The sequence below is a fragment of the Pongo abelii genome, chromosome 14 (genome assembly GCF_028885655.2).
Source record: "Pongo abelii isolate AG06213 chromosome 14, NHGRI_mPonAbe1-v2.0_pri, whole genome shotgun sequence".
Classification (NCBI taxonomy): Eukaryota; Metazoa; Chordata; class Mammalia; order Primates; family Hominidae; genus Pongo; species Pongo abelii.
This window is the reverse complement of record NC_071999.2, coordinates 40,041,826-40,067,486: the sequence shown is the minus strand read 5'-3', so window position 1 is coordinate 40,067,486 and position 25,661 is coordinate 40,041,826. Positions and strand designations below refer to the sequence as shown.

The window sequence follows — 25,661 nt, the reverse complement described above, 5'->3', positions numbered from 1 at the left end:
TTTCCTAGATCTGTCCACTAAAAGTACATAGAAGCAATGACATTCAAAAACCAAGAAGCACACCGCACATCCAGATCTTGGTTTCTGAAAACCGTATCCACCAAGCAAACCAGGGCTTCCTGGAAAAATGGCTAATTTCAGGGCTGGGATAAGGAAAGTGTAGGACAAGTCAGAAACATCTTGTTTCAGAAAGTAAAAAAGTATTAAAAACTTATGGGCATTTGTCCCATAATCCATGTGAAGGGTCCTACTGGCCAAATCTTGAGCATCAAAATAATGATACATTCCAGGAGACAGACAAACCACAGCCCTAGGACTAAATCCATCAGGCCACTTCTTTTTGTAAGTTTCACTAGAACAAGCCACACCTATTTGTTTACATACTGTCTGTGGTTATTTCTGCAATACAATGTCAGAGCTGACTATGTGCAACAGAGACCTTATGGCTCCGTAAGCCTAAAACACTATCTGGCCCTTTGCAAAGAAAGTATGCCAACTGTTGATATAACACATTGAATACATGAGTCCATACTGATATAAAAGATGATAGATAGACAGATAGAGAGAGAGAGAGATAGATGAATGGAGGAGTAAAACAAGTTCTTCCTGACAGTAGATATGCCAACTTAATTAATGTCTTAGAAAACATCATTTGTCAGTCATCACAATAAAGATAATCTAGTAAGAATCATCAACAAGCTAAAACAAGTAGGTGAAACTTTGTTGAAGAACAGGATATTTATATAGTTTCAGTGTATTTCTCCACCAAATACTTATTAATTACCAAAGAGAAAGGAGTGATTTTATAATGAAGAAACCTGGAAGATAATACCTGAATCAAATGTTTAAAGTTAACATCACTTGTAAAAGGACAACTCAACATCATGTGCCTCCTTGATATGATACAAGGAGACAGATACAATATGACTTCTGTGTTATTTCATGTAAAAATGAAAAAACCTGAATCATCATGAACAAATAGAAAATTCAAATTTAAGGTTATTCAAAAAAATAACTGGTCTGTATTCTTCAAAAATGTCAAGGTCCTGAAAGACAAGCAAATACTAAAAAACTATTCTACATTGAAGAACACAAAAAGTAAGAATACAACTAAGCACAACATATGATCCTCAACAGACTTAGGGCAAAAGAATTTTCTTTTTCCTAGAAAGGACATTATTAGTGTAATTAGTGAAATCTGAATGGGGTCTTTGAATTAGATGATAGTATTGTATTAATGCTAACTTCCTGATATTAATGGGTATCCTCTGGTTATTTAACAAAGTGCCTTTACCTTTTATGAAATACACAATAAAGTATTTAGAGGTGACAGAGTATCATGTCTACAATTTATTATCAATTGATTCAGAAAAAATATGTGTGTATATCTGTAGGTGTGTTTATATATACATAAAAAGAGAGCAAGAGAGAATAGTAAAGGTTAAAGTGATAAGATGTAAAATATTGAGAATCTGGTGAGGGACATATGAGAATTCTTTGTGCAATGCTTGCAACTTTGTAACTTTTCTGTAAATTAGAAATTAATATTTTAAGGCAGAAATTATTATGTGTGAATATATGATTTGTTTAGACTAGAGAAAACTCTATCATAGTGTAGCATTTAAGAACTAGGTCTCTGAGTCAGATGGATATGATTCAAATTTTGGTGCTGTTCGGTTTGTACCAACTTTCAGTTTCCTAATCTTTAAAATGAGGATAATATCAAAAACAAAGTTATATATAGATGCAGTCTTATGTATGTATATGAATATGTCTATTTATCTATAATTATATTATATATATTATTAAACAAATTAACACGTAGAGTGCTTGGCAGAAAAATCCAATAAATTTTAGGCATTACTAACTTAAAAGCAATGGAAGAAGCCATAAAAGGACAAAATAACAGATCCGAGTATAAGTAACTTCTAAAGCCCCATTAATAAAAAGAAATAAAAGTAAGCTTATATAAATATTAAAATAGTAAAATGGGAGGCCGAGTCGGGTGGATCACGAGGTCAGGAGATCAAGACCATCCTGGCTAACACAGTGAAACCCTGTCTCCACTAAAAATATAAAAAAATGAGCTGGGCGTGCTGGCAGTCGCCTGTAGTCCCAGCTACTCAGGAGGCTGAGGCAGGAGAACGGCATGAACCCAGGAGGCAGAGTTTGCAGTGAGCTGAGATAGCGCCACTGCACTCCAGCCTGGGTGACAGAGCAAGACTCCGTCTCAAAAAAAAAAAAAAAAAAAGGAAAGTGCTATTTTTCCTTATCAACGGGATTATTATAAAACTATAATATTCAATGCTACTGTGAGCACGCAAAAGGAAGTACTCTAACATACTACTGGTAAAACTGTAAAATAATATGACACTCCTGAAAAAAATTTAAAATATTTGTCATTAGCCCCTTTCTCAGTAATTTTAAACAAATCAAAGATGGAGGTGAACACATATATAAATGAGAGAATGCTCTAACATTTACAGAATCAAAACTTTAGAAATGATGTAAATGGTACATCCCCTTACATTACTACATTGAGCTGAGAAAAGAAAAAGATAGAAAAATTGAGAAAATATCAATGTATAATTAAAAAGTTTAAATATTTTTATATATGTATGCAATGAGAAACTCTGGAAGAAAAGACGCCAAAATCATATCAGTAATTATTCTTGGGGTTTGGGTCATAAATATAATTTTTCTTCTGTATTATTTTATTTTCTATATTTTTTGTATAATTAGAAAAACTGGCTATATTTCCAAAACAAAAAAGAAATCACAGTGAAGAATTAAATTAGTTTCCATTATAGTCAGAACAAAGGATAAATTTGGAATAAAAATACAAAAAAGTAACAATCTGAAAATGTTGAAAGCAACTGATGTACTAGAACACACCAGTTATAACCAATATCATTTATCTGTTTTTAATATTATGAATGTATCTTCCTGAATGAAAAAAAAAAGCGTACAGGCTAAAATAAAGACTATTGTTGCTTTTTAACTGATTTTATTCCAAAATAATTTAATATTGAAAAGCCCTAAACTTCTTTACCACAAACAATTCTCAATATGCCAGTTTGCTACATAAGAAAGAAAACATTTCAGTGATTTCATAGTCATGTACACTGCTCACTTTAACAGTACTCAGAATACAGAATAATCATAGGCAAATGTAAATACAGTGGAAGTGTTATACATACCTAATCCTTTAGGTGTAATGCCACTACTGTCAGCAGGATTAATAACCCAGTAGTAATATTTTAAGGTGTGCATTAGCTGTAATACTGTTCCTACTCTGCGTATGGTGGTGTAGATGGTAGCAGTTCCAATAAATTCAGCAGACAAATATGTGTATAGGGAAAGTTGAACCTAATACAGAATATTAACAGATCATTAAAATGAATTTAAAATGCCTCAAGTGCTTATATTATATACATTCAGTTTTAATTTAAATGTGAATTAGTAAAGGCCAAGAAATGACCATTTATTACGAGGTTAAAAATAACTTTCTTATTCAATATTATTTATATTTAAAAAATATATAATCTGCAATTAACATATTCTAATAAACTCATAATAGAGGTAGTCTAATAGCTGTGGCAATTAAATAATTTTAAAATGATTTAATAATTTATTGAAATTAATCTGATAAAAAGATTAAAATATTTCAAAAGTCAACTAAAGCTCTTAAAGTACATTTCAGTAGCTTTCAGTGTAAAAATTTCTTCATAGCAATAGAACATCAGTCAGCTAAAGCATATTTGAAAACATATATATTTTTGTCATATATCCTAAAAGTTCATGCAATTTCAAATTCTCCTCACCTATGGCCATAACATATAGCTCGCTTTCACAATCTGACCATGTGAGCATAGAGATGGCATGTCAGACATCTTGCTTAAAAGAGTTCTCAAAATTCAGATTTGGGCTTAGGCAATATAATTAATAACTCGGTGAGATATTTTTAAACTGTAAAAGATAGCCCAAAATCAAAATATCCCTCATTATTGATTTCAACTAGGACTAAATCCTTGTATATAAAATAATAAGAATTTTCTGTTATTACCTGGAAAATATTTATTTCATGTATATATTTATTTTTAAATTAGTATTATTTACTTGTAATGATATAAATTCTACCTTCAAAATGAAAGCAATTTTCCAGCAAAATGATTACAGTCATAATACAATTAGTTATCTGTTCTCTTCCCTAGTCTTCCAAAAATTGGTATAGCAAATTTTCTTCATTGAAAAGTATGTATCACATCTAAAGATGTTAGAATGAAGTGTTACACAAAGATTCTTTTTTTTTTTTTTTTTTTTTTTTTTTTTTTGCGTTAAACCACTTTAATACTGTGAAGAAATGGGCTGGTTTTTTTGTTCTTAGTTTTGACCAAATACAATAAATATGTGGGTTGGTTGGGTTTTTTCTTTTTGGACAAATTCTTAATAAGGCCAAAAATAGGTGTTGTTTGTAGTTAATTGTTAAGATCTACTTAAGATCTTTGTTTGCGCAAAACAGACTACTTTGAATGTGGTATTGATATAGTTCAATGGACTCAGTATGTTAATGATTTGGGGCTATCTTTTATTGCTATAATAAAATATTATTCCAAACTAGACTTATCCTTAATAGTGTTCAGGAAAGGAGCCAATTTAAAAATAACGCTTTTTCTTTTCTAAGTCAAGTAATCAGACTCAAGATTCACTTGGTATATAGGAGTTCTTGTACTTTTTCTTCACCCCTTGAGTTCATACAAATGTGTGCCTCACCCATGCATGAAAGAAGTAAAAAGGGAATAACATCAGTTATATAATATGCTGTAAGCAAACTCTGGCACCTACTTAATCCAGTCTCTTAAGTCTAGGCAGGAGTAAACCTAAACCATTTGAGATATGTGGTTTTCTAAGAGTCAAGATTGCATAACTTTCCTTGGTAGCCTGTTTGTGTTTAATTAACCTTGTGACATTAAGTTAAATTGCAGTAAGAGATTTAGATTCCTTCCAGGAATTTCCTTATTAAAGTTAAACCAAAATCTCTTACTTACCAAATAGGCAATTTTAGCCTATTTTGTCTGCCTCAGCCCTCTGAATGCTTGGAGAATGGTTTCATTTGTTTTACTACTTATAAATATTTTGATCTCCTGATACTGCCTAACACAATTGCCACAGATTAACTACAAAATAAGCTAAAATGTTCAAATGTTTTCCACTGAATACTGTAGATCCAGCAACTATAATGTATAACATTACACTAAAACAAAGTGAATAAGTATAAAATTCATACCTTTGCAGGTGTATGTATCCAGATGGCTGGGTTAAATAAAATGTGATCACAAAGCTGCTTCAGCAAAGGTGCTCCATGAGATAAACCATCAAGGTATTTTGCAAAAGATAAAAATTGCTCCAGGACAGCTCTAGTTATATGAACTCTTGATGACTAAGACAGAAAACAGAAATTCTAGCTTGAAACATCCAGAATATCAAATTGTATAATTTCTGACTTAGCATAAGGACACATGAATTTTTCATATGCTATCCCTAATAAATATGAAATAAACATTTATGTTTTCTTTGCTATTAAAATATAACTTTAAGAGATCTAAAATTTTAGCTATTTCTTTGAGTGATAGCTTGTTATTTGAAGCCTGATCTAAGACAATTACAGATAAATAATTCAAGTTAAATAATGCTACTATTAGCTAAAGAAATGAAATGTTATAAATAATGGCTTCATTTCATTTTTTTGTATAAATCGACATACAAGAAGAGATCTTAGACACAGAAATAAAAAGTGATAGTGTTTAAAATATGTAAGAATACTGCTTAAAAATATGTAAAATACTGCTTAAAATATTATTTCCTTGGCCTTCTCTTCTCCATAAATACCCTATCCTTGGATGATATAGTACGCTTTCACAGCTTCATATAACACTATGTCTATGCTGAACACTCGCTTCAAGAATTTTCAACTGCTATCACCATGTACCTATTACCAATGGTATTTAAACAACAGATTCTCCAAAATTGAAACCAAAAAAACCTTAAAGCTGCACCATCTCATACAGTAGCCAGAAGCCCTATGTGGCAACTGAGCTGCTGGAATATTGCAATTGAAAGTGAGATGTGTTGTAAGTATGAAAAAACTGGGTTTTTCCAGCTAAGAATTATTTTTAAAAATCATATTTTCTTATTGAATAGATGTTGAAATAATATTTTGCATATTATCAAAATAAAATACTAGGCTAAATACATTATTAAAATTAATACCATCTATAATTTTTTACTAGAAATATTAAATTACATCTGAGGCTTGAATTGTAATTTAATTGGACAATGCTATCCTAGAATACAATTTCAGATAAAAATGCTATAATATTAAAAAATGCTCTTCAAAAAAGCTGATAATTCAAACTCAAATATCAAAAAATTTATCTTCCTACACAAATCTTTTCTTCCTCATCTAGTGATAGTATTTTGTAGTATCACTATCCTTTCAGTCATAGGGTAAAGAATCACCTACCACTCAATCCTGAAGCACACATCACACAACACATCTTTCCTCCCTATTCTTCACTGACTGAAGTCTGAATATCAGTTTAAGACAATCTAAGTTTAAAAGGGATGAAATTGTCTTACCAATTTCACCTCCCATATGATTTAGCTACATTTTTCATGCTCATAATAAGGACAACTCAATAAATTTGACTTAAGCACATCATAAATTTTCACACTTCTACATAAATGGTCACAAACTAAAATGATTGCAAATAACTAACAACAATGTGTAAACTAGAGTAGGAGACAATAAAGACTGGTGAGGACCAAAACTAACCTCTTTGCTGAGTCCTACAGAATATTACTGTAGGCCAATTTCACCCACAGGACACGTTTGCTTCCCCTGCTTTACCATCTTGCTCCCCCAGTTTGTAACACCCTTGCATACATTTCCTTTACCTTAAAGGTAGAACTCAAGACTTTTAGTCATTTAGAAAATATACATGTTGATTACTATTAGTCAAATACACTCCCTGGCACTGTCAAAAAGGGGGGGAACCAAAACAAGTATTTGAGTTTTAAAAGTAAAAAAAAGTAAAGATTGGGTAATCATATTTAAAGGAGTATCAACGAAAATAATATAGTACTTTAAATTAAAAAATATTTGTAAAGGAATGAAATTAAAATAAGAGATCACTAGTTATTTAAAACTGTAGCCAGCTCCTTCACTAATTATAATTTCACATAGCTTATCCTATACATTCTATTTTTATTCAGTAGTAATGATTTCAAGAACATGATCTGATACATTCTACTCTTACACTTAAAACTCTAAAATAGAATAGTCAGATCCTGTTACTAGATAAACATGCTATGTGACCAGACTGTAGCTCATAAAAATTATTCATCCTGTCCTTATAAAGAACATTAACTTGTATTATAAAATCAAGCTGACCATTATAAACATATCCACTTGATGAATTCATAATATAGAAACAAGTTTGGAACTTGGACCATGACATTAAAGGTATACTAGAAGCATCACAAGGCCTTCTACATTACTTTTAAAAAAAAAAGGCGGGGGGAGGGGGGCGTTGTTTTCACATACCAATTAATGCTGTTGGGTAGCAGATTTGCATTCTAAAATTATTCTTTAGAAAATATTTTTCTAAAATTGTGTCTTTTTACTGACCTACTCAAAATCCTACTATTCTGGATTGTAAATAGTATATAAATGTATAAATGAATATTCTCTTCAACAGCATGTTACCTTTACCTCTTAGTAGTACTTATCCTTCTTCCTTGTATTATTGTTAGTGTAAAAAAAAATCTCTTTCCTAATATAAGAAAGGATGTTATCTTATTCATCTTTTATCCTCCTGATCCCTACCCTAATTTCTCAGGAAATGTTTAACTGAATCAACGTCAAATTCAAAAACAGTAAGAAAAGAATAGGTAGGAAAAAACACAGCCCGGGAAAAGAAGAAAGAAGATCTCTGACTCTGCTTTTAAATGTATTTCCTTTGATTAACGGTTTTAAAATATTTTTATATTTTGGTATTTGGTTTCATTTTCTCAAGTAAAGCTATTTTAGAAAGAGATCTATACTTGGATAATTTACAGTTATAAATCTGTAACCTTCAGATGGAAATACAATTTAAATCTTATAGAAAATGTAAGCTCTGGAATTTGATCTATATATTACTTTCATGTGGTGGCAGAATACATAATTTTTAAGAAGTACTATATGTGACATGGCTAACCATATTTGAAAATAATATCTGAGAAGTTATAAAAATAGTTGCATTATATAGAATTAACTAAAACAAACAGGAGCACTAGCGGTTACAAAGAGAAACTTCTATTCAATAAAGAGAGATTGTTCCAATATTTAGATTAGCCCATAACAGAACAGGTTATCAGAAATGTTCATTTTTATTGTAGAAAGCATTATACACACACACACATATATATAATGTGTATGAGTATATATTCAATAAATTGTGTAAAACTATTGTAATTGTAGAGGTACATTATAGTATATTATCCATTCTGCTCCTCCCAGGACTCCAAGGTTGTGCTCCAAATAGCCTAATCCAACCAGATTAATCATGTGTTGTTGTTTTGGTAGGGAGTGGAGGGGACGGTGGCAGGCAATGATCAGCTCAGAGACTCAGTATCAAAGTTTAGCATTCTCATAGCAACAACTGGTTCAAAGGTAGGCTAGCCAAGCTCTAAGCTAACCAATCAAATTGGAGAGAAGAATCTTGCTCAGTAATTGACAGAAAGGAGCTCGCTTTCTTCACCTGGATGTGAAGGTCTATAGCACCAGTTCTCTCTGGCAGCCTCAAACAGTATCAGCTTTAGCATAAAATCAACACTGTAGCTGGTACAGCAGAGATATAGATAAAACCTGGGTCTCTGATGACATTATTGAGACTCAGATAACCCAACGCTGAAACACAACTTAACTGTTTGCTGCTTTTCCAACCTTTTGCTGCCTTTCCAACCTTACCTGTCCTATTTTCATTCTTGGGATGCTCTCTTGCCTACTGGTTTCCAGTTGGGTTTGACTAATTGACATTAGCAAGAAATTAAAGGACAGAAAGAAAATGAAGTTGGGTATGTATTTTCCAGATTTTACCCCTTCAGTACACTTACACTATACTCCTTTCTTGAAGACCACACTCCCATCAGGTACCCTTTTCCTAATAGCTACAATAACTTTCTCTTTGGGTTATGCTAAACACTTATTTCCTTCATCTCTTCAAATCTTGCCAAGCTCCCTGCTTACAACTTTTTAAATACCCTTGCATTAAAGTCTTCTCAAAAACCTAGGTTGAGTATGCCATCTGTTTCCTGCCAAAAATATAACTGATATGCCATCTAACACTAGACTTTCAGTTACATTAGTTAGTATATTTTCCTAATGTTTAAGATACTTTGAATCAAATTTTCTACTAACCACAGTCAAAAATATCCTATTGAATATGCTGGATAACCTCTAAGTTTTCCACAAGATCATATTTTGGCAAAACAGAACAAAAACACCTTAAAATTTTTTCGTGGAACAGTAGAATTGTTTTTAATAAAAAGGCCTCTCATATACTATCTTCCTAAGATATCTTACATGACAAGGAGATACAAAAGCTAAGTGGCAGTTAACCAGTAACCTGTTATTAGTTAAGAAATTAAAAAATGAAACTTCTATTACCTATACTATTAATACTAACCTTGCCAGTGATTATTTAAAAATAACACAACGTGAGCATTCCTCCAAGAAAGGTAAAAAAGTTACTCTTTGTAGGTAATCAGACAAGCATGCAAGGACTTTTCATATACTCAATTCAACAACTATTTACCGAGCTAAGCACTGTTCTAGGTGCTGAAGATATAGCAATACGGGGAGACAAAAATATATATACATTGCCCCTGCTTTCATGAAGCCTACATTCTAGCAGAAGGAGGCAGAAAATTAGTAAAAAATATAAAACATGCCAGAATGGTGCTGCAAAATTAGCAGCGTAGGTAAATACTGATGGTTATGGAAGGAATACCAATTTATTTAGAATGATCGGAGAATATTTCTGTGATAAGGCATCATATAAGCAAAATCCTGAATGAAGCATAGAATCAAAGTCTGTGAGTATCTGAAGAAAGAGTGATGGAAACAATGGGGGAAGTAAATGCAAAAGTCCTTGGGTAAATGCTTACCATTTTAGTTCTTAAGGAAAAGGCAAAAAGACCTTTGCCTAAAACAGAGAAAGCAAGAAGAGTGGGAAGAGATGAAGTGAGGTATAAGGCTTATGACTTCATTATGAGAAGGATGAAGACTTGAATAAGACTTGGCACATTTTAGGACAACTAGTCTAACTTCAAGTGAAAAATGGACGGTAGGTAATCAATGGTGAAGGATGATCATGGTTTGAACTAAGATGATATCAACGGACATGGTAAGGAGTTGAGAAGTAAAGAGGAAGTAGTAATTGACTCTGGATACATTTTGACAGTAAGACAACATAATTTCCTGAGTTTGGATCTAGAGTGCAAAAAAAGTAGAGTCAAAAAGAATTAACTTTTTGGTTTCAACTACTTGTTGAATGGTAATGCCACTAAATAAGATAAATAACTCTGAAGGATGAAAAATTAAGAGAAAAATCAGTTTGGATAATTTAGTCAAGAAGATTACTAGAAATCCAAGTGGAACTAAAAATAGGAGAAACAATTGAGAGTAATTAGTGTTTACAGGATCATGGAAGCTGTAGAAGTGGATAATCTCAATTAGAGTAAGGTACTGTGTAGATGGAAAAGTGAAACGCTTTCCAGGATTAATCACTGGGACAGAACAGTCATCAGAATTTAAAAAGATGAAGCAGAACTAATGAGAGAGAATAAGTAAGAAAAAAAAATAAAGCAAGCCATCACAAAACACAATGCAAGAAAACATTTCAAGAACGAAAGAATGTTCAACTGAAATATTCACAGGTCAAATAAGATAAGGACTGAGAAATAATCACAGGACAGATTATGAAGGCCACTGGTGACAAAGACATGAGCCATCTTAAAAGGACATGTAAGAATGAAAGCCAGGTTGGAATAGGAGCAGATTTAGGAGTAAACGAGAGTCCAGGAATATCAGGAAGATTTAAAATCTGAAAAATAATCAATGTAATTGACTAAATTAAGAAAAATGAAGAAACATCATAATCATCTCAAATACTGCAGAATAGGTGTTAGATAAAATCCTGTTTATAATAAAGAAAACTCTTAGGAAACCAGAAATAGATAATTCCTTAATTTAACTAAAAAATCCACACAAAGTAATCTATGAAAAATATCATACTTAGTGGCTAATTATTAAAAGCATTGCCCATGAGATCAGGAATAAGATAGGGATGGCCACTATCACAACTTTTATTCCAACACTGTACTGGCACTTTGTAGGAGGCATAACAAGGCAAGGCAAAAAAAACACCAAATATTAGAAAGGAAAAAAACAAAACTATCATTCTCCAATGTTATTATTGTCTACAAAAATTTTTCTGAAAATATCTACAAATGACTAGATTTAACAGAGGAATAGAAAGACTGGTATATAAAAGTTCAACATAAATATCAATTATAATTCTATGTACCAGTAACAAAAATCAAAACTTTTAATTGCTTCTTGGCCTTTTGGGTAAGATCAAGTGTAAAACATTGAAATTTTAAAGGCATCAAATAATATCAAATACCTGGAAATAAATCCATCAAAAAGACAGAAACTGTTCCATACAGAAAAGTACAAAAGAAAATCTCAATTAATAAAAGAATATACCAAGTATATGACCTGAAAGATTCAATATAGGAAAAAAGTCAATATAATGCAATAAAAATCTTCATGTTTTTTGGTGGAAGTTGATAAGCTGATATATATATGGAAATGCAAAGACCCAAAAACAGCCAAGGCAATCTTCAAGAACAACAGTAAAGCTAGATGACATACTCTTAAATATCAGGCCGTACTAAAAAAGCTATACAAATTAAAATACTGTTGTACTGCCTGAAACACACAAAAACATCCCAGTCATACATGGTCATCTGATTTATGGCAAAGATTAGACTGCAATGCAGTGGGAAATCATCTTTTCAAAAAATGGTACTGGGCCAGCTAGATGACATACATGGGGGAAAAAAGAACCTTGACCCTTATACCTCATACCACATACAAAATTCAATTCTAGATAGATTATAGAAAAAAAGAACCTTGACCTTTGTACCTCATACCATATACAAAATTCAATTCCAGATAGATTATAGATCTAAATATGAAAGATAAAACAAAATTTTAAGAAGAAAACAGAATAATCTTATGGCTTCAGGATATGGGTCTAAAATGGGCTAGTCATAAAAGAAACTGAAAATTTTAACCTATATTAAAATTAGTAACTTGTTTATCAAAAATCACCATTAAGAGAGTGAAAAGTCATGCCAAAGAAGAAGAGATAATTTGCAGTGTATATCCAATGAAGTAATCACATCCAAAATATATATATGATTTCCACAAATCAGTAACAAAATGACAGACAACCCAAGTGAAAATTGGCACTCTAAAGAGGTATTTAACAAAAGAAGATATCCAAAAGGAAAATAAATATATGTTCAACTTTATTGTCATCAGGGAAATACAAATTAATGTGATCCAAAGAATGGAGAAATATATTTGCTAATCATCCATCTATTAAGGGACTAGTATCCAGAATATTAAAAAAACTCCTACAAATCAATAATAAAAAGACACATATCACAATTATTAAATGGGCAAAGGATCTAAAGATATTTCTTCAAAGAACATAGATCAATAAATAGCTAATAAGCACATGAAAATAGACAATAAGCATATGAAAAGATATTCAGCATCACGTCATCCCAAAAATGCAAATTTAAAATTGATAAGCCATTTCACAACCCCTAGGAGGGTCAGAATCAAAAAGACACGAGAACAAGAGTTGGTAAGGATGTGGAAAAAATGGAACTCTTAAATATGGTTGGTAGGATGTAAAATGCTGGAGTCAATTTGAAAAACATCAGTAGTTTCTCAAATAAACATAGGACCCAGCAAATCAACTCCTAAGTATCTACTGAACAGAAATAAAAACATATGTCCACATATAACCCAGTACATGAACATTCACGGCAGCTTTACTCATAATAGCCAAAAGATAGAAACAACACAAATGTATATCAACTGATGAATGGAGAAGCAAAATGTATATACATCTAATGGAATATTATTTAGCTATAAAAAAGAACGAAGTTCTAAAATATGCTATAACATGGATGCACACTGAAAACATTATGCTAAGCAAAAGGGACCAAATACAAAAAGACAAATATTGTATGATCCCACTTATGTGAAATATTTAGAATAAGCAATTCATAAAGCCAAAAAGTGAATTATGGGTTGACTAGGGGTGGGAATCATGAAGAGACATAGGGAATATTGGTAAAGCAAATGAATAACAAAGAATATAAAAGATTAATTTTCTACAATTATATATGAAAATGTCTAATCTTATTCGAAATCTAGGAAAAGTTCAAATTAAAACTACAATGAAATAATATTTTGCATCCACTAAATTGACATTATAATATTTGAAATATTAACATACGTTTTTATTTGAAGGCTTTTACAAATATTTCTAATTATAAGCTAAGTTTTAAGTAAAAGAATATTTACTTTAGAATTTTCTGATACATTCTCATTAAACAAATGAAAAATTATTTAACGGGGTAAGTCCTCACAGAAATCCTGTCACACAGAGTAACCTCACAAAGGCATTTCATATGTTATCAAATTCAAGTTAAATGTAGCTTATCATACATCTTCTAAACAATTATTATACGCTAGATACAGAAAAAGAGTATTCTATCATTTAAAAAAATAAGCCAAAGAGCCTTAAGTTCTTAATAATCTTATGGAAAAAATCATCTCAATAAAGAAATGCTACCAATGATCAATTTACTTAACAATCTACCACTCTTCAATCATTAATCCTTAAAGAAAGGTCAACACTTAATTCAAAGAAAAGACATGTTATATACATAATATGTAAAATATAGCATATTTTAGAACTTGATTATTTTTGTGACTAAGTAATATTCAATTGCATGTATATACCACATTTTGTTTATCCATTAATCAATTGATAACATTTCAAATGTAAAACAATTGGAGGTAAAATTAAAACTACTTCAAAATATCTTCTCAATTTTTTTCCAAAGGAAATATGTTTATCCCTTAGTTGAGATCTCACTTCTATTACTTCTCAAACAATTTCATTTTCAGAGCAGCTGAATATTATAGAGTTAACTAACTGATAAGAAAAGGTCAGAGAGTGCTAATAAAGGGCATAGGTATTTGTTACAAAAAAACACTTATTCATGAAATCTCACTCTAATTTTCAAAGGAAATCACATGATACAACTAAACTCTTGTGAGATCATAATCAGAAATTCAGCACTCATCGTAAAAGCACAGTTTTGACTAAAGCAAAAGAGGTCATAAAACATAAATGACACAAAATGGGAAAAAGTAAACCCATCTAATTTTTATTGTTTATATTATGTATAGATCAGAAAAACTACTTTAAATAATACAAAATAAGAGCAGGGAAAAAGAGCACAAAATAATGTTTCTATTACTACAAAATGAAAATTTTGACCGCATGATTAAAAAATAACACAAAACAACAGGTAAATTCATGTATACCAAATATAGATTAAGATTTTTATCTTAATAAAAAAGACTTTCAAGAAACAGTCTAAGGCCAGGCGTGGTGGTTCATGCCTGTAATCCCAGCACTTTGGGAGTCCAAGGCGGGCAGATCACTTGAGGCCAGGAGTTCAAGACCATCCTGGCTAATACGGTGAAACCCTGTCTCTACTAAAAATACAAAAAATTAGCCGGGCATGGTGGCGGGCGCCTGTAAGTTCCAGCTACTCAGGAGGCTGAGGCAGGAGAATGGCATGAACCCAGGAGGCGGAGCTTGCAGTGAGCCGAGATTGAGCCAGTGCACTCCAGCCTGGGTGACAAAGCGAGACTCCATCTCAAAAAAAAAAAAAAAACTTTAGCCAGGCATGGTGGTGCACGCCTGTGATCCCAGACACTCGGGAGGCTGAGGCAGGAGAATCGCTTGATCGAACTCAAGAGGTGGGGGTTGCAGTGAGCCAAGATCGTGCCACTGCACTCCCGTGTGGGAGACAGAGTGAGACACTGTCTCAAAAAAAAAAAAAAGTCTAAGTGAAAAGATAGCAAAGAAACAACTACAGTACTCCCTCCTTATCCTGAGGCAATAGTTCTAAGACCCCTAGTGGATAATATATACGATTTTTCAGTCCGAGAACTGAGATAGCTACTAAATAACTAATGGAGAGACAGTGTATACAGCATGAAAAAGCTGAACAAAAGGAGGATTCACGTCCAAGGCTTGATGAAGAAGGACAGCATGAGATTTCATCACTCTACTCAGAATAGCATACAACTTAAAAGTTATAAATTGTTTATTCCATGATATTTTTGAACTGCAGTTGACCATGGGTAAGTGACACCTTAGAAAGTGAGAGTAGAAATAAGGGGGCACTACTATAGAAAAACTTAAGAGAAATGATACTTATTGCTTGAATAGATATAGATGTAAATTTTTTCTTTAGTTTTTTTTATTCAAAATTTCTTAATTACACTTCCGATACCCAGTTAATTCCATGTCTACACTTAAATCTAAGACGTTTGTGAAGTAGCAAATATTATAATCTCTATACAGTCAATGGAAAGTGAAATTACAAAAAAAAAATAATTAGTGATTGTCAGCTGTCCAACTGTGAAGCTACACAATAAAACCATCAACACATATCACTTACCTTTTCAAGTAAGTAGCCAATGACTAAAAAGCCTTTTCCACCCAGCATCTGTTCTTGCATGGCTACTGAACTTTTAAGTAGTTCAACCAGGAATGCCAAAAGAGTAGCACTGCATGTAAAGTACAGACATCATTATGTAATCATCACATGTTTATTATAAACAGTGTTCCATTTCAGTATTTTATTATGCCAAAAGATAACCATATTCTAATCTAATCTCTATTTTACTGACAATGACTATTATGCCTTATATTATGAAAGAATATATTTCCTCATAAGCATGAGAAAACTAGTGTTGTCCTTTACAAATTAAATATAATAAACTGAATCATAACTGTGTAGTTTTTTTACATTCCAAAGTAAAACATCAAAGTTTATCTCTACATATATTTATATGTCTGGCTTCAGGTAAACCCAAGAAACATACACATATCATTTTCCATAATAAAGACTGTATCATACTATTCTTCTGAATAACAAGCTATTGTAGAGAATTTTAAATATAGATGCAATATTGCTTTGTAAGAACAAACCCTATTTTTAAATAAACTTTTCATTTAGGACTATTCTTCAAAAACCCTTCGTTAAAAAAAATCCAGAGAAATATGTAACATGTCACTTATGTCCAGGTATGCCCTAAGAAAAGCTCATGAGAGCAAAGAAATGATTTATGTAATATTGAAATGGAAAGTGACAATTACACAATATATAAACAAATACATAAAAGCAGACAAAGAGGTGTCAAAGATTAAGCACTTGATTTGTCTTTGGAATGAATGAAGAAACAAAATAAAAAGAAATGATTGCATTGAATTAAGCTTTGATAATGCATTACTTCACAGTTACATATAATGATTTTAACCAGCAACACTGATACATGAATATAGTATTCTAAATAATGGAAATACACATTCCTTCATTGTATATGCTTAATGTAGCTCAAAATAAATTGTTATATACCAGATTTTATCATGAATTAAAATAGTATCAATTTACAATGTTTTATAATATACCCTAAATTACCTATTTATATTCATAAGAAAGGGTAAAAACCACAAATTTCTAAACATATTTTAAATGCAGAAGTACTCATTCTTACAAGTGATTCAGACAATCTGGTAATAAGGAAAACTTGAAAATTATTAAAGCCCAAAAGGAATCTGAAGTTATTCTAATTTTTGAATTATTCTAGTTCTTCCAGTTTCAATAGGGATAATACATTTTTCTCACAGTGTGGCTACTTTTGTTCAAATTAGAAATGTTCTCATAACAAGAACCAACAGCAAAATTATCATTATCATTATCATAAAAATTCACAGTTTAATGAATTACATACCAGCTGGACAAAATATAGTATCTAGAAATAAAGTACTTCATTACAGGAAATTAAAATTCAATTATATTAACTGATCCTATATCCTTAAACCACAAAAAAAAGTAAACTATCACAAATCAATGATATTCTTTTACTTTGTCCTTAAGCCAAAGATAGACACTTACAAGAAAAATACAACTACCAAGGAATCTCTTGGGATTTTAAAAAATGTTTCTGTAAAGAAGCACAGCTATTAAGCAATCTAGTCCATTTTAAATGAATTGAATAGTCAAGGCCACTTCACGAATAATTGCTAAGTACTATATTACACCTAACACATCTGCCTAGATATTTAAAAAGAATAAAGAAAACTATGCATAGAGATTACACAATTTCTTAATCTGTTCATAGAATTCTTACATACACCAAAGTTAGTGATTTAGGGGGAAAATGGATTCCTAAACATGAGCACTGCCAAAAAGAACGACTAGAAATGCCTCACAATGGTCCCTATGATCCATGAAAAAAGGCAAAAAAGTATTTCTTACAGTAAATCACCCTACTATATAGAACCATGTAAAATTGCATGGATGACATGGATTTTCTCATTCTTTTATGTCAGAATAACTACTCATTCTCAAACATCTAATGAGTTAACTCAGACCTCTAAACACAGTGGAGTTCCATTACAAAAACAGAAATATTAATATTATTATTCCAAAATCTTAACACAGGACTCTGCTATCCATAAAGTGTTAATTTCAGTTCAATATTAACCAGGACACCAATTGAAAGGTCAAATGCATTCACTAACAAAAGTCGTTTTAATTTATACCTGAAACCCAATGCAATAGCAATACCACATCTTTGCAAAAAAAAAAAAAAAATCTTTACAATAAGGTATAATTGACATGGTGGACGTAATAGTAAATAGATGGCCATCTTCGAAGGGGTACATTTTCAAACATAATTTAACAAACTTACCAGTAACTAAAATGCATCGGATTGTTGCAGGGCTCACAATAAACTTGCAAAATTCTGTGTACTGCCATACAAAATTTCTCTCCATTCTTGCCTATTTCCAACTCCCCTAGATACAAAGGCAAATATAAAGGATACTTCAGCCCATTCCTATATCTCCTACATACCACTTCCTGTCTAGAACACATCAGTTCATCTGCAGAGGATCTAAATATATACTATAGGATAAACCAAAAAGCAAGTATCTGTGTCAGCCAAAACTAATACAACACAGAAAATTCTCTTGAAAAGTACAGCAATACCTAGGAACAGATTTTCATAGGAGTATTTTACTTCATAGACCAAAAGTATGCTGATTATTATGTCATGATATATAATTGCTAAACTTTTCAACAGACAGTACCATAATACATGTTCTGTAAGTAGCAATTCTACTTCAAGAATGGATAAGAGTTTGTAATCCTGTATCTTTTTAAGAAAATGATGTTAATAACCTAGTGGGTGTTTTTTCTTAAAAATAATTACCATCTTGTAATTCTTAATAAGCTTCATTTAAGTTAGAAAATAATATTTATTTCAAGTATCAGATTTTAAAGGGCTAGACCATGGGAAAAAATGAAAGAAATAGTATAATAATACCTCTTATAAATTAGCATATTTATTACTTCTCCAGAGCTTTTTGGCCTTTATTGATAAAGAATACCACAACAGTCTTGGCCCACAAATACCTCAGAATATTTATTAACCATGTATAAACATAATTAATTTGTTTATAATAAAAATATATAGTTATATTCCATTAAAATTTAAATATAGATTTTGACTTATTTTACTATAACTTTATCCATTTCAATTTGTATTTTTTTTTAATAACTAATGTAGATAACTCATGTAATGTGATCCATAAAGTTTTATTATCTTTGAGGTACTTATTTAGAATTCAATATATCATAAAGATACAACTAATTCATAATTAAAATGATTAAGAGTGAATATATAAACCTAAGTTATGTTCAAAGGTAGCTCTCTGAAGACATAAACTGGCTATTCAATTTGGTTTTTATTGAGAAAGCTAAGTACCACAGCTAAATTGGCTTTTTAAATAAACATCTTTTTATTAAGAAGACTGGAAATACCTTACATAAAAAGTAAAGATTCCCCCTAAAATCCAATACCTCCTCCCCTTTTAAAAGAATGTTGCAAAGTAATTGATTAAGTAGATTAAGTTCCAAATCAGATTTATGGTATCAGTAAGGGGGAAAAATCTTCTGACATTTTCAAAAGGTTTCATCTCTTAAGCCTAATTTAGGACTGAATTACAGTGAAATATTTTAAAAGATGATTAAAATTATGTAAAATATTTAATATCATATTTCTACAGTATTTGTCTCACTACAAAACTCTTCCTAAATGAGAGTGATCATAGCAGAAATAATTGATTTCACTGTACATTAATCAATTCAAGTCCACACCCAAGACAATTTCGCATCCAAGATAATTTTCGGTGACACACAAAAAACTCACAATAAGTTGTAAGAGTTAAATTTCCTTCACAGTTCAACATTAGAAAGGGCTAAACCATATGTTTCTAACTCCAGGTATATTTAGCAGTCACTTTTAGACAACGCCCTCATGAAGATGTGATCTCAAAGAAGACCAATGCCTGCATAGGCGGTGAATGCAGAATGAAATAAGGAAAACTGTGAAATGCAACACAGTAAAATACAAGGACAGATGGATACATAAGATAGCACATGAAATCACTAAGTCTGCCCCGAGCCATGAAATCTCTTCTCAGTAATTTCTACCTTTTTCTTCATCGTGATAAAAAAGCAAGGCAGCCTTATAAACTGAATTGCTACCACTGTCATGGATATTTAAGAGCATTCCTTAGAGGCTCTATTAAAAGTGAGGTTATTACTCATTTATATCTTCCTTTGTCTTGTCAGAGATTTTTAATTTTATGTTGTATAGTGTATTTTATTTTTGACAAATATAGTTTTAAGAAGTATAAAAAAGTGCTTGAAATGTGTCAATTTGTCTTCTGAAGAAAACAAAATGTTAAAATTTTCATATGTAAAAAAATCATTCTAAATCTCTTATATTACTATATTAGTATATAGTATGTAACAAAATTTATATAGTTTGAGAGCAAAACGCCTTTTTAATATAAGCTCCTTTCATATATTTACTAAAAGCCTTCAAAGGTAAAAGAAATAACTTTCAAAGCCTAATAGTACTGCAGTTTAACCACAACTAACATACCACACCTTACAGTGGACTAAATGTCATAGTCCCTTTATGAAAATGTCCTTGACATTTTACAAATGGCAGCCACCACTATAGTAAATATGGATAGATGAATGCTTTAGAAATTTAATAATGTAACTTCCTAACCCCTAAGGAGAGCTTAAGTTCTAAATTGGAAAGAAAAATTGGAAACAGGTCATAATTACACATGGATGATCTTAACCATTTATGCATTCTCTAACGCCCTTCAAGGTCAAAACATGCCACAGCAGGAAGGCCAAATGCCCAGTCCTTTATCTTGGTGCTGGCTCCACTTTCACCCAAGCCCCAGCTTATTTAACAGAAACAGGATTAACATACGCTAGAAGTGCTGGAATTCGCAAATGCAAGAAAATAAACAGATAAACAGCTGAATACACGAAGTTGAAACAATTCTTTAATACTCAGGCTTTACACAGGTCAGGAATTTTCTATTCTTTTAATAGTTAATTTTATTTTTTAAATGATCATGCAGGGAAATTTCTTTCTTTTTTTTTTTTTTTTGGTGTACCAGTTTGAGAATGTTAAATAGATACATAGATTTGTATAACCACCACCACAATCAAAATATAGCCCAGTTCCATCACACCAAAAAATTCACTTGTGCTATCACTTTTCAGCTTTATAGCCACAACTTCTCAACACCCATAGGCTCTAGTACTTATCCCTTTTCTCTATCACTATATATTTTTAAGAATGTGACATAGATGGAATCATACAGTCTGTAGGCTTCTAAGTCTCCCTTTGTAAGCTCAGCATATTGCCTCTGAGAGGCATCCAAGTAAGTACATACATCGAGTCCATTCTTTTTAGTTGATGAGTATTAACGGATGTACCACAGCTTGTATACCCACTCATTTGTAAAGGCATTTGGGTTGCAGAATAGCAATTGCGAATAAGGCTACTATAAACATTCACATAAAGGCTTTTGTGTGAACATGATTTTCATTCATTTCTCATAAATAAATGCCCAGGAGTAGAAAGGCTAAACTATACAATAAGTGTATATTTAACTTTATAATAAACTGCCAAACTATATTTCAGACTGGCTGAACCATCTGGCAATCCCACCAGTAATAGGTTCTAGTTGTTCTGCACATCCTTGCCAGTATTTAGCACAATAGCTATTTTTTATTCTACTAGGTATATAATGGTTTTATATAGTTTTAATTTACATTTATCTGTTGGTTAATGATGTTGAGCATCTTTTCATGAACTATTTTGACATCCTTATATTCTCTTTGGTGAAGTGTCTACTCTTTTGTCCACTTTTAAAAACTGAATTGTAGTCTTACTGTTAAGGACTGAAAGTCCTTTATTTATTCTTGACATAAATCCTTTGTCAAATAAGCGATTTGCTGTTATCTTCCTCCAGCCTGTACCGTGTCTTTTCATTGTATCTTTAGCATAGCAAAAGTTTTTAACTCAGACAAAGTCAAAACGAAATTTATCCCTTTTTTAGTGAATTATGCTTTTGTTGTCACAACTAAGAAAGCTTTGCCTACCCTAAGTCCCATAAATTTCCTCATATGTTTCCCATAAAAGTTTTATAGTTTCATGTTTTATATTTAGACTTAGTTTTTTGTTAAGTTTCATATAAATTGTGAGGTTTAGGTCAAAGTACATTTGTTTGGCATATGATTATCCTTCCTCCATTAGACTACTTTCGTACCTTTGCCAAAAATTAATTGCCCATATATGTGTGGGACTATTTCTGGACTCTATACTGTTCCACTGATATATGTGTTTACTAATACTACACTGTCTTCATTATTACAGCTTACAAGTCAGTCTTAAAGTCAGTTAAGTATAATTCTTCCAATTTTATTCTTTTCCAAAACTGTTTTAACTATTCTAGTTACTTTGTCATTCAACATAAATTTTAGACTCATCTTGTCTATATTAATGCACATATTCAGCTAGGATTTTAATTGTTATTGTGTTACATGTATCTACCAATTTAATGACATCTTTATATGTTGAGTCCATGAATATTATATAGCCCTAAACTTATTTAGATCTTTGATTGCTATCATCAGAAATTTGTAGTTTTCAGCACACACATCCTGTACATGTTTTGTGAAATTTATATCTCAGTATTTAACATTTTTCAGGCCACGGTTAATGTTATTTTTAAATGTGGTTTCACATTGTACATTGTTAATATAAAGAAATACAAGTCATTTTTGTATGAGAACCTTGTATCTTGTGACACTAGTATGCTAAACACGGCTTACTAGTGCTAGAATTTATAAGTCATTTCCTTGAGAATTTTTACATACACAATCATGTCATCTGTGAAAACAGATAATTCTATTTTTCCTTTATAATCTGTATGACTTTCATTTTCTTACCTTATTGTAGCAGCTACAACTTGTAATTTGGATTAGATCCATGTATGCACAAGTCAGGGCTGAATTTCATTAAAAAATTTTACAGGGTTACTTTCTCATGTTCTTCCCTTTCCATGACATCCCTGATATTTTCAGTTCTGGGGCTCTTCTTTTCAGTTCTCCTGTCAAAACGCTGGGGCTTTAGTTTCTCTGCTCTGCAATGTATTCTACAAGTCTGTTCACATCCAGGGCCACTGGCAGAAAGGCAGAGAGATTAAGAAGAAAAGGGTGTTTGTCCCACCCTCTTAGGACTCTAGCTTCACTGATCAAAGAAAAGCCTCCCTCAGAGTTTTGGCTTCTATAGCCTTCCATTGGTGGTAAGACCACATGAGGGCTGGGCCATAACAGAACAAGGTGAAGAAAAGAAAAATTAACAGGGCACTCTGTACTAGAACTAGAGGATTTCTCCCAGAGTTGTCTCTCACTGCACCCTGGTGCACAATTTCAGGTTTTCAATCCATTTAATTCATGTTAGGGGATAATGAAGGGGCAAAAAGTATAGTGAACTCACTTGCAGTTCAAAGGCACTGTGAATTCTGCTCTTGTTCCCCACTCTACCTGCTATTATTCACTTTTCAGAGCTCTGAAATAGTGGCTGTGTGAATTCTGTCCATGTAAGGTGTTTGTTTGTTGTTTTTTTTTTTGCATTGAGTAGGAGAAACAGGGTAGAGTGTGCTCACTCCACCTTAACCAGAACTGGAACTGATTTTTTTGTATTCTTACTGACTTGAATGAAGCTCCAAACTAAGATGACTCAAAAAATCCTTCTGAGTCCCCACATCTTGATCTCAACATACTAATTAGACAAACTTGTTCAATATGCCCAGATATTGGCATATAGCATCACATCAGTTAAAGTCAGGTTTAATACTGCTATGCCACCACATCCCTAATAGCTGTCAAATCCTTTCACACCAGAACCTATAATTCTAACCAAGAACCATTGCAACCCACTAATTTTACCAGCTAAGAAACCAAGTATGCTAGAGACAATGTTTGTTATTAATAATTCCCATGTCATTTTCCTACTTCTTGAGTATACAGAAAACATTTCCTAACCCCATTATAGTTAATTATGTGACTAAATCAACTAAATGTTATCAGAAATCTATTGTGGGTTGCAACAATGAAAAGCCTACGCATAATTCTCTAGTCCCTCTCCCTGCCTCCTACAATGAATAGTGGGCTACTCTGAAATAGGATGGTGAAACCCAATACCTTAGATTGCTGAAGAAACTACATTTGATCATAGGAACACTATATAAACCTTTACTGTATAAATCCGCTAAGGTCTCATGGCTAATTTGATATCATATAACCTACACTGACTAATACAGCCAGATTTTTTTTTTAAAAAAAAGCTTGTATACTACTATGTATTTCAGAGTCCCTACCAGCCTAATATCTAATTCTTAGTTATCTTTCATATCAAGTACTCCAATAAACTTGACCCAGAATACACTGGAAAAGCGTAATTTTTACTAAGTTCTACTAAAAACATCACCTTGCATTTTCCTAAATAGAAGCTATCTGGGATGCCCCCAGACCATATAGTTTGACAAATCCACATGGCTATGGTTAACCATGGAAACTGGATTATATTACAATAGCTCAATGACCATAAAAACTGGCAGGCTGTCATCACAGAACCAGAAAACTGAAAAGATTTATCACTTTCCTAAATAACGTCTGTCTAAAGTCCCTATATTGAGTTTTCCTAATTATATTAAACCGTTACCTTTCTTTTGAAGTATGGAATTATTTAGGGTACATTAAGGGAGATTCAAAAGAACAAACAATATCCAGTTGCTCACTACAGATTTTCCCCTTAATCTCATAGCAGCTTGCTTGCCTTTTGGATTGCATTTAGTAGCTATGGCTGCAATAATCATGGAGGATTTTTCAACCTCCGTAATAGATTCCTGTCTGACACTAACTATGGTAGGTGATACCTCAGTACCTATCCAAAATACCAAAACACTGCACCTTTCTAATGCCTGGAAAATATAAAGTCTTCTTCTTTCCTGTATTACATTACTATTGGTGCCCCATACCAACCCCTTTACTCCAAACTCCAGCTATAGAAAACTCGACCAGTTGATGAAAACCAACATTGTTTAACAAACTTCCTACTTCAAAATCTTCATCTTATCTCTAATGTAAGTCAAATATAGTCTACAAGATTCTCTGGTTATACCATTTGTTCCTACATCAAGTAACAAAACGTCTTATTTTGCCTTCTGATTATTCTGTCCAAGTGTCTGAAATTGTCTAAAGTTGATGCTCTCTCTGGAGCATATATCCATGCCTTTCATAAATGTCTACTTTTGGGCTGTAATGTTAATAGATGCCATGACTTCTTTTATGGTTCTGAAGCTGTTCATGATTTTACACAATCATATAATTAAGAATTCCTTGCCTACTATTGAAAAAAATCTCCCTGGCATATTATTTTAATGCTACTTTATGACTTACATCATTTACAACTTCCTTCTGCCGTAACTATTATAAAATTCATTGCTGACCAAAAGCTGTATGATGATGTTAATAGTGGCTCATGCTTCCGCCAAAGCTGTAGTCCCTTCCACTTCCAAATTCACACTTTTAATGTTGTGCTGACTCGACTTCTCCAGAGTGTACTCTAAAATTTCCTTATATAAGATTAGGTACCAACTTTAGGGGAAGTATTTTAATATAAATATTTTAATTTTTAAATATAGTTATAGACATGAAATCTCTTCCTAGATCAATATCTTGAAGTGTTTTCACCATGTTTTTTTCTAGTA

The 25,661-nt window shown here is 31.9% G+C and overlaps 1 protein-coding gene across 6 annotated transcripts in view; it reads right to left on the bottom strand.

Annotated features, from left to right (window-relative positions):
• The window catches only part of NBEA (neurobeachin), a 747,382-nt gene that overhangs the window by 565,564 nt on the left and 156,157 nt on the right, over window positions 1-25,661 (bottom strand). For 5 of the 6 annotated variants that reach the window (XM_054528904.2, XM_054528905.2, XM_054528908.2 and 2 more), the window contains exons 11-13: window positions 15,898-16,006; window positions 5,288-5,440; window positions 3,201-3,369 (exon numbers count right to left, since the gene is read on the bottom strand). In XM_054528904.2, the coding sequence (XP_054384879.2) occupies window positions 3,201-3,369; window positions 5,288-5,440; window positions 15,898-16,006 (431 nt within the window). Of the gene's footprint in view, window positions 1-3,200; window positions 3,370-5,287; window positions 5,441-15,897; window positions 16,007-18,196; window positions 18,303-25,661 lie in introns of all 6 variants that reach the window. The other variant, XM_054528909.2, reaches the window with a different exon arrangement.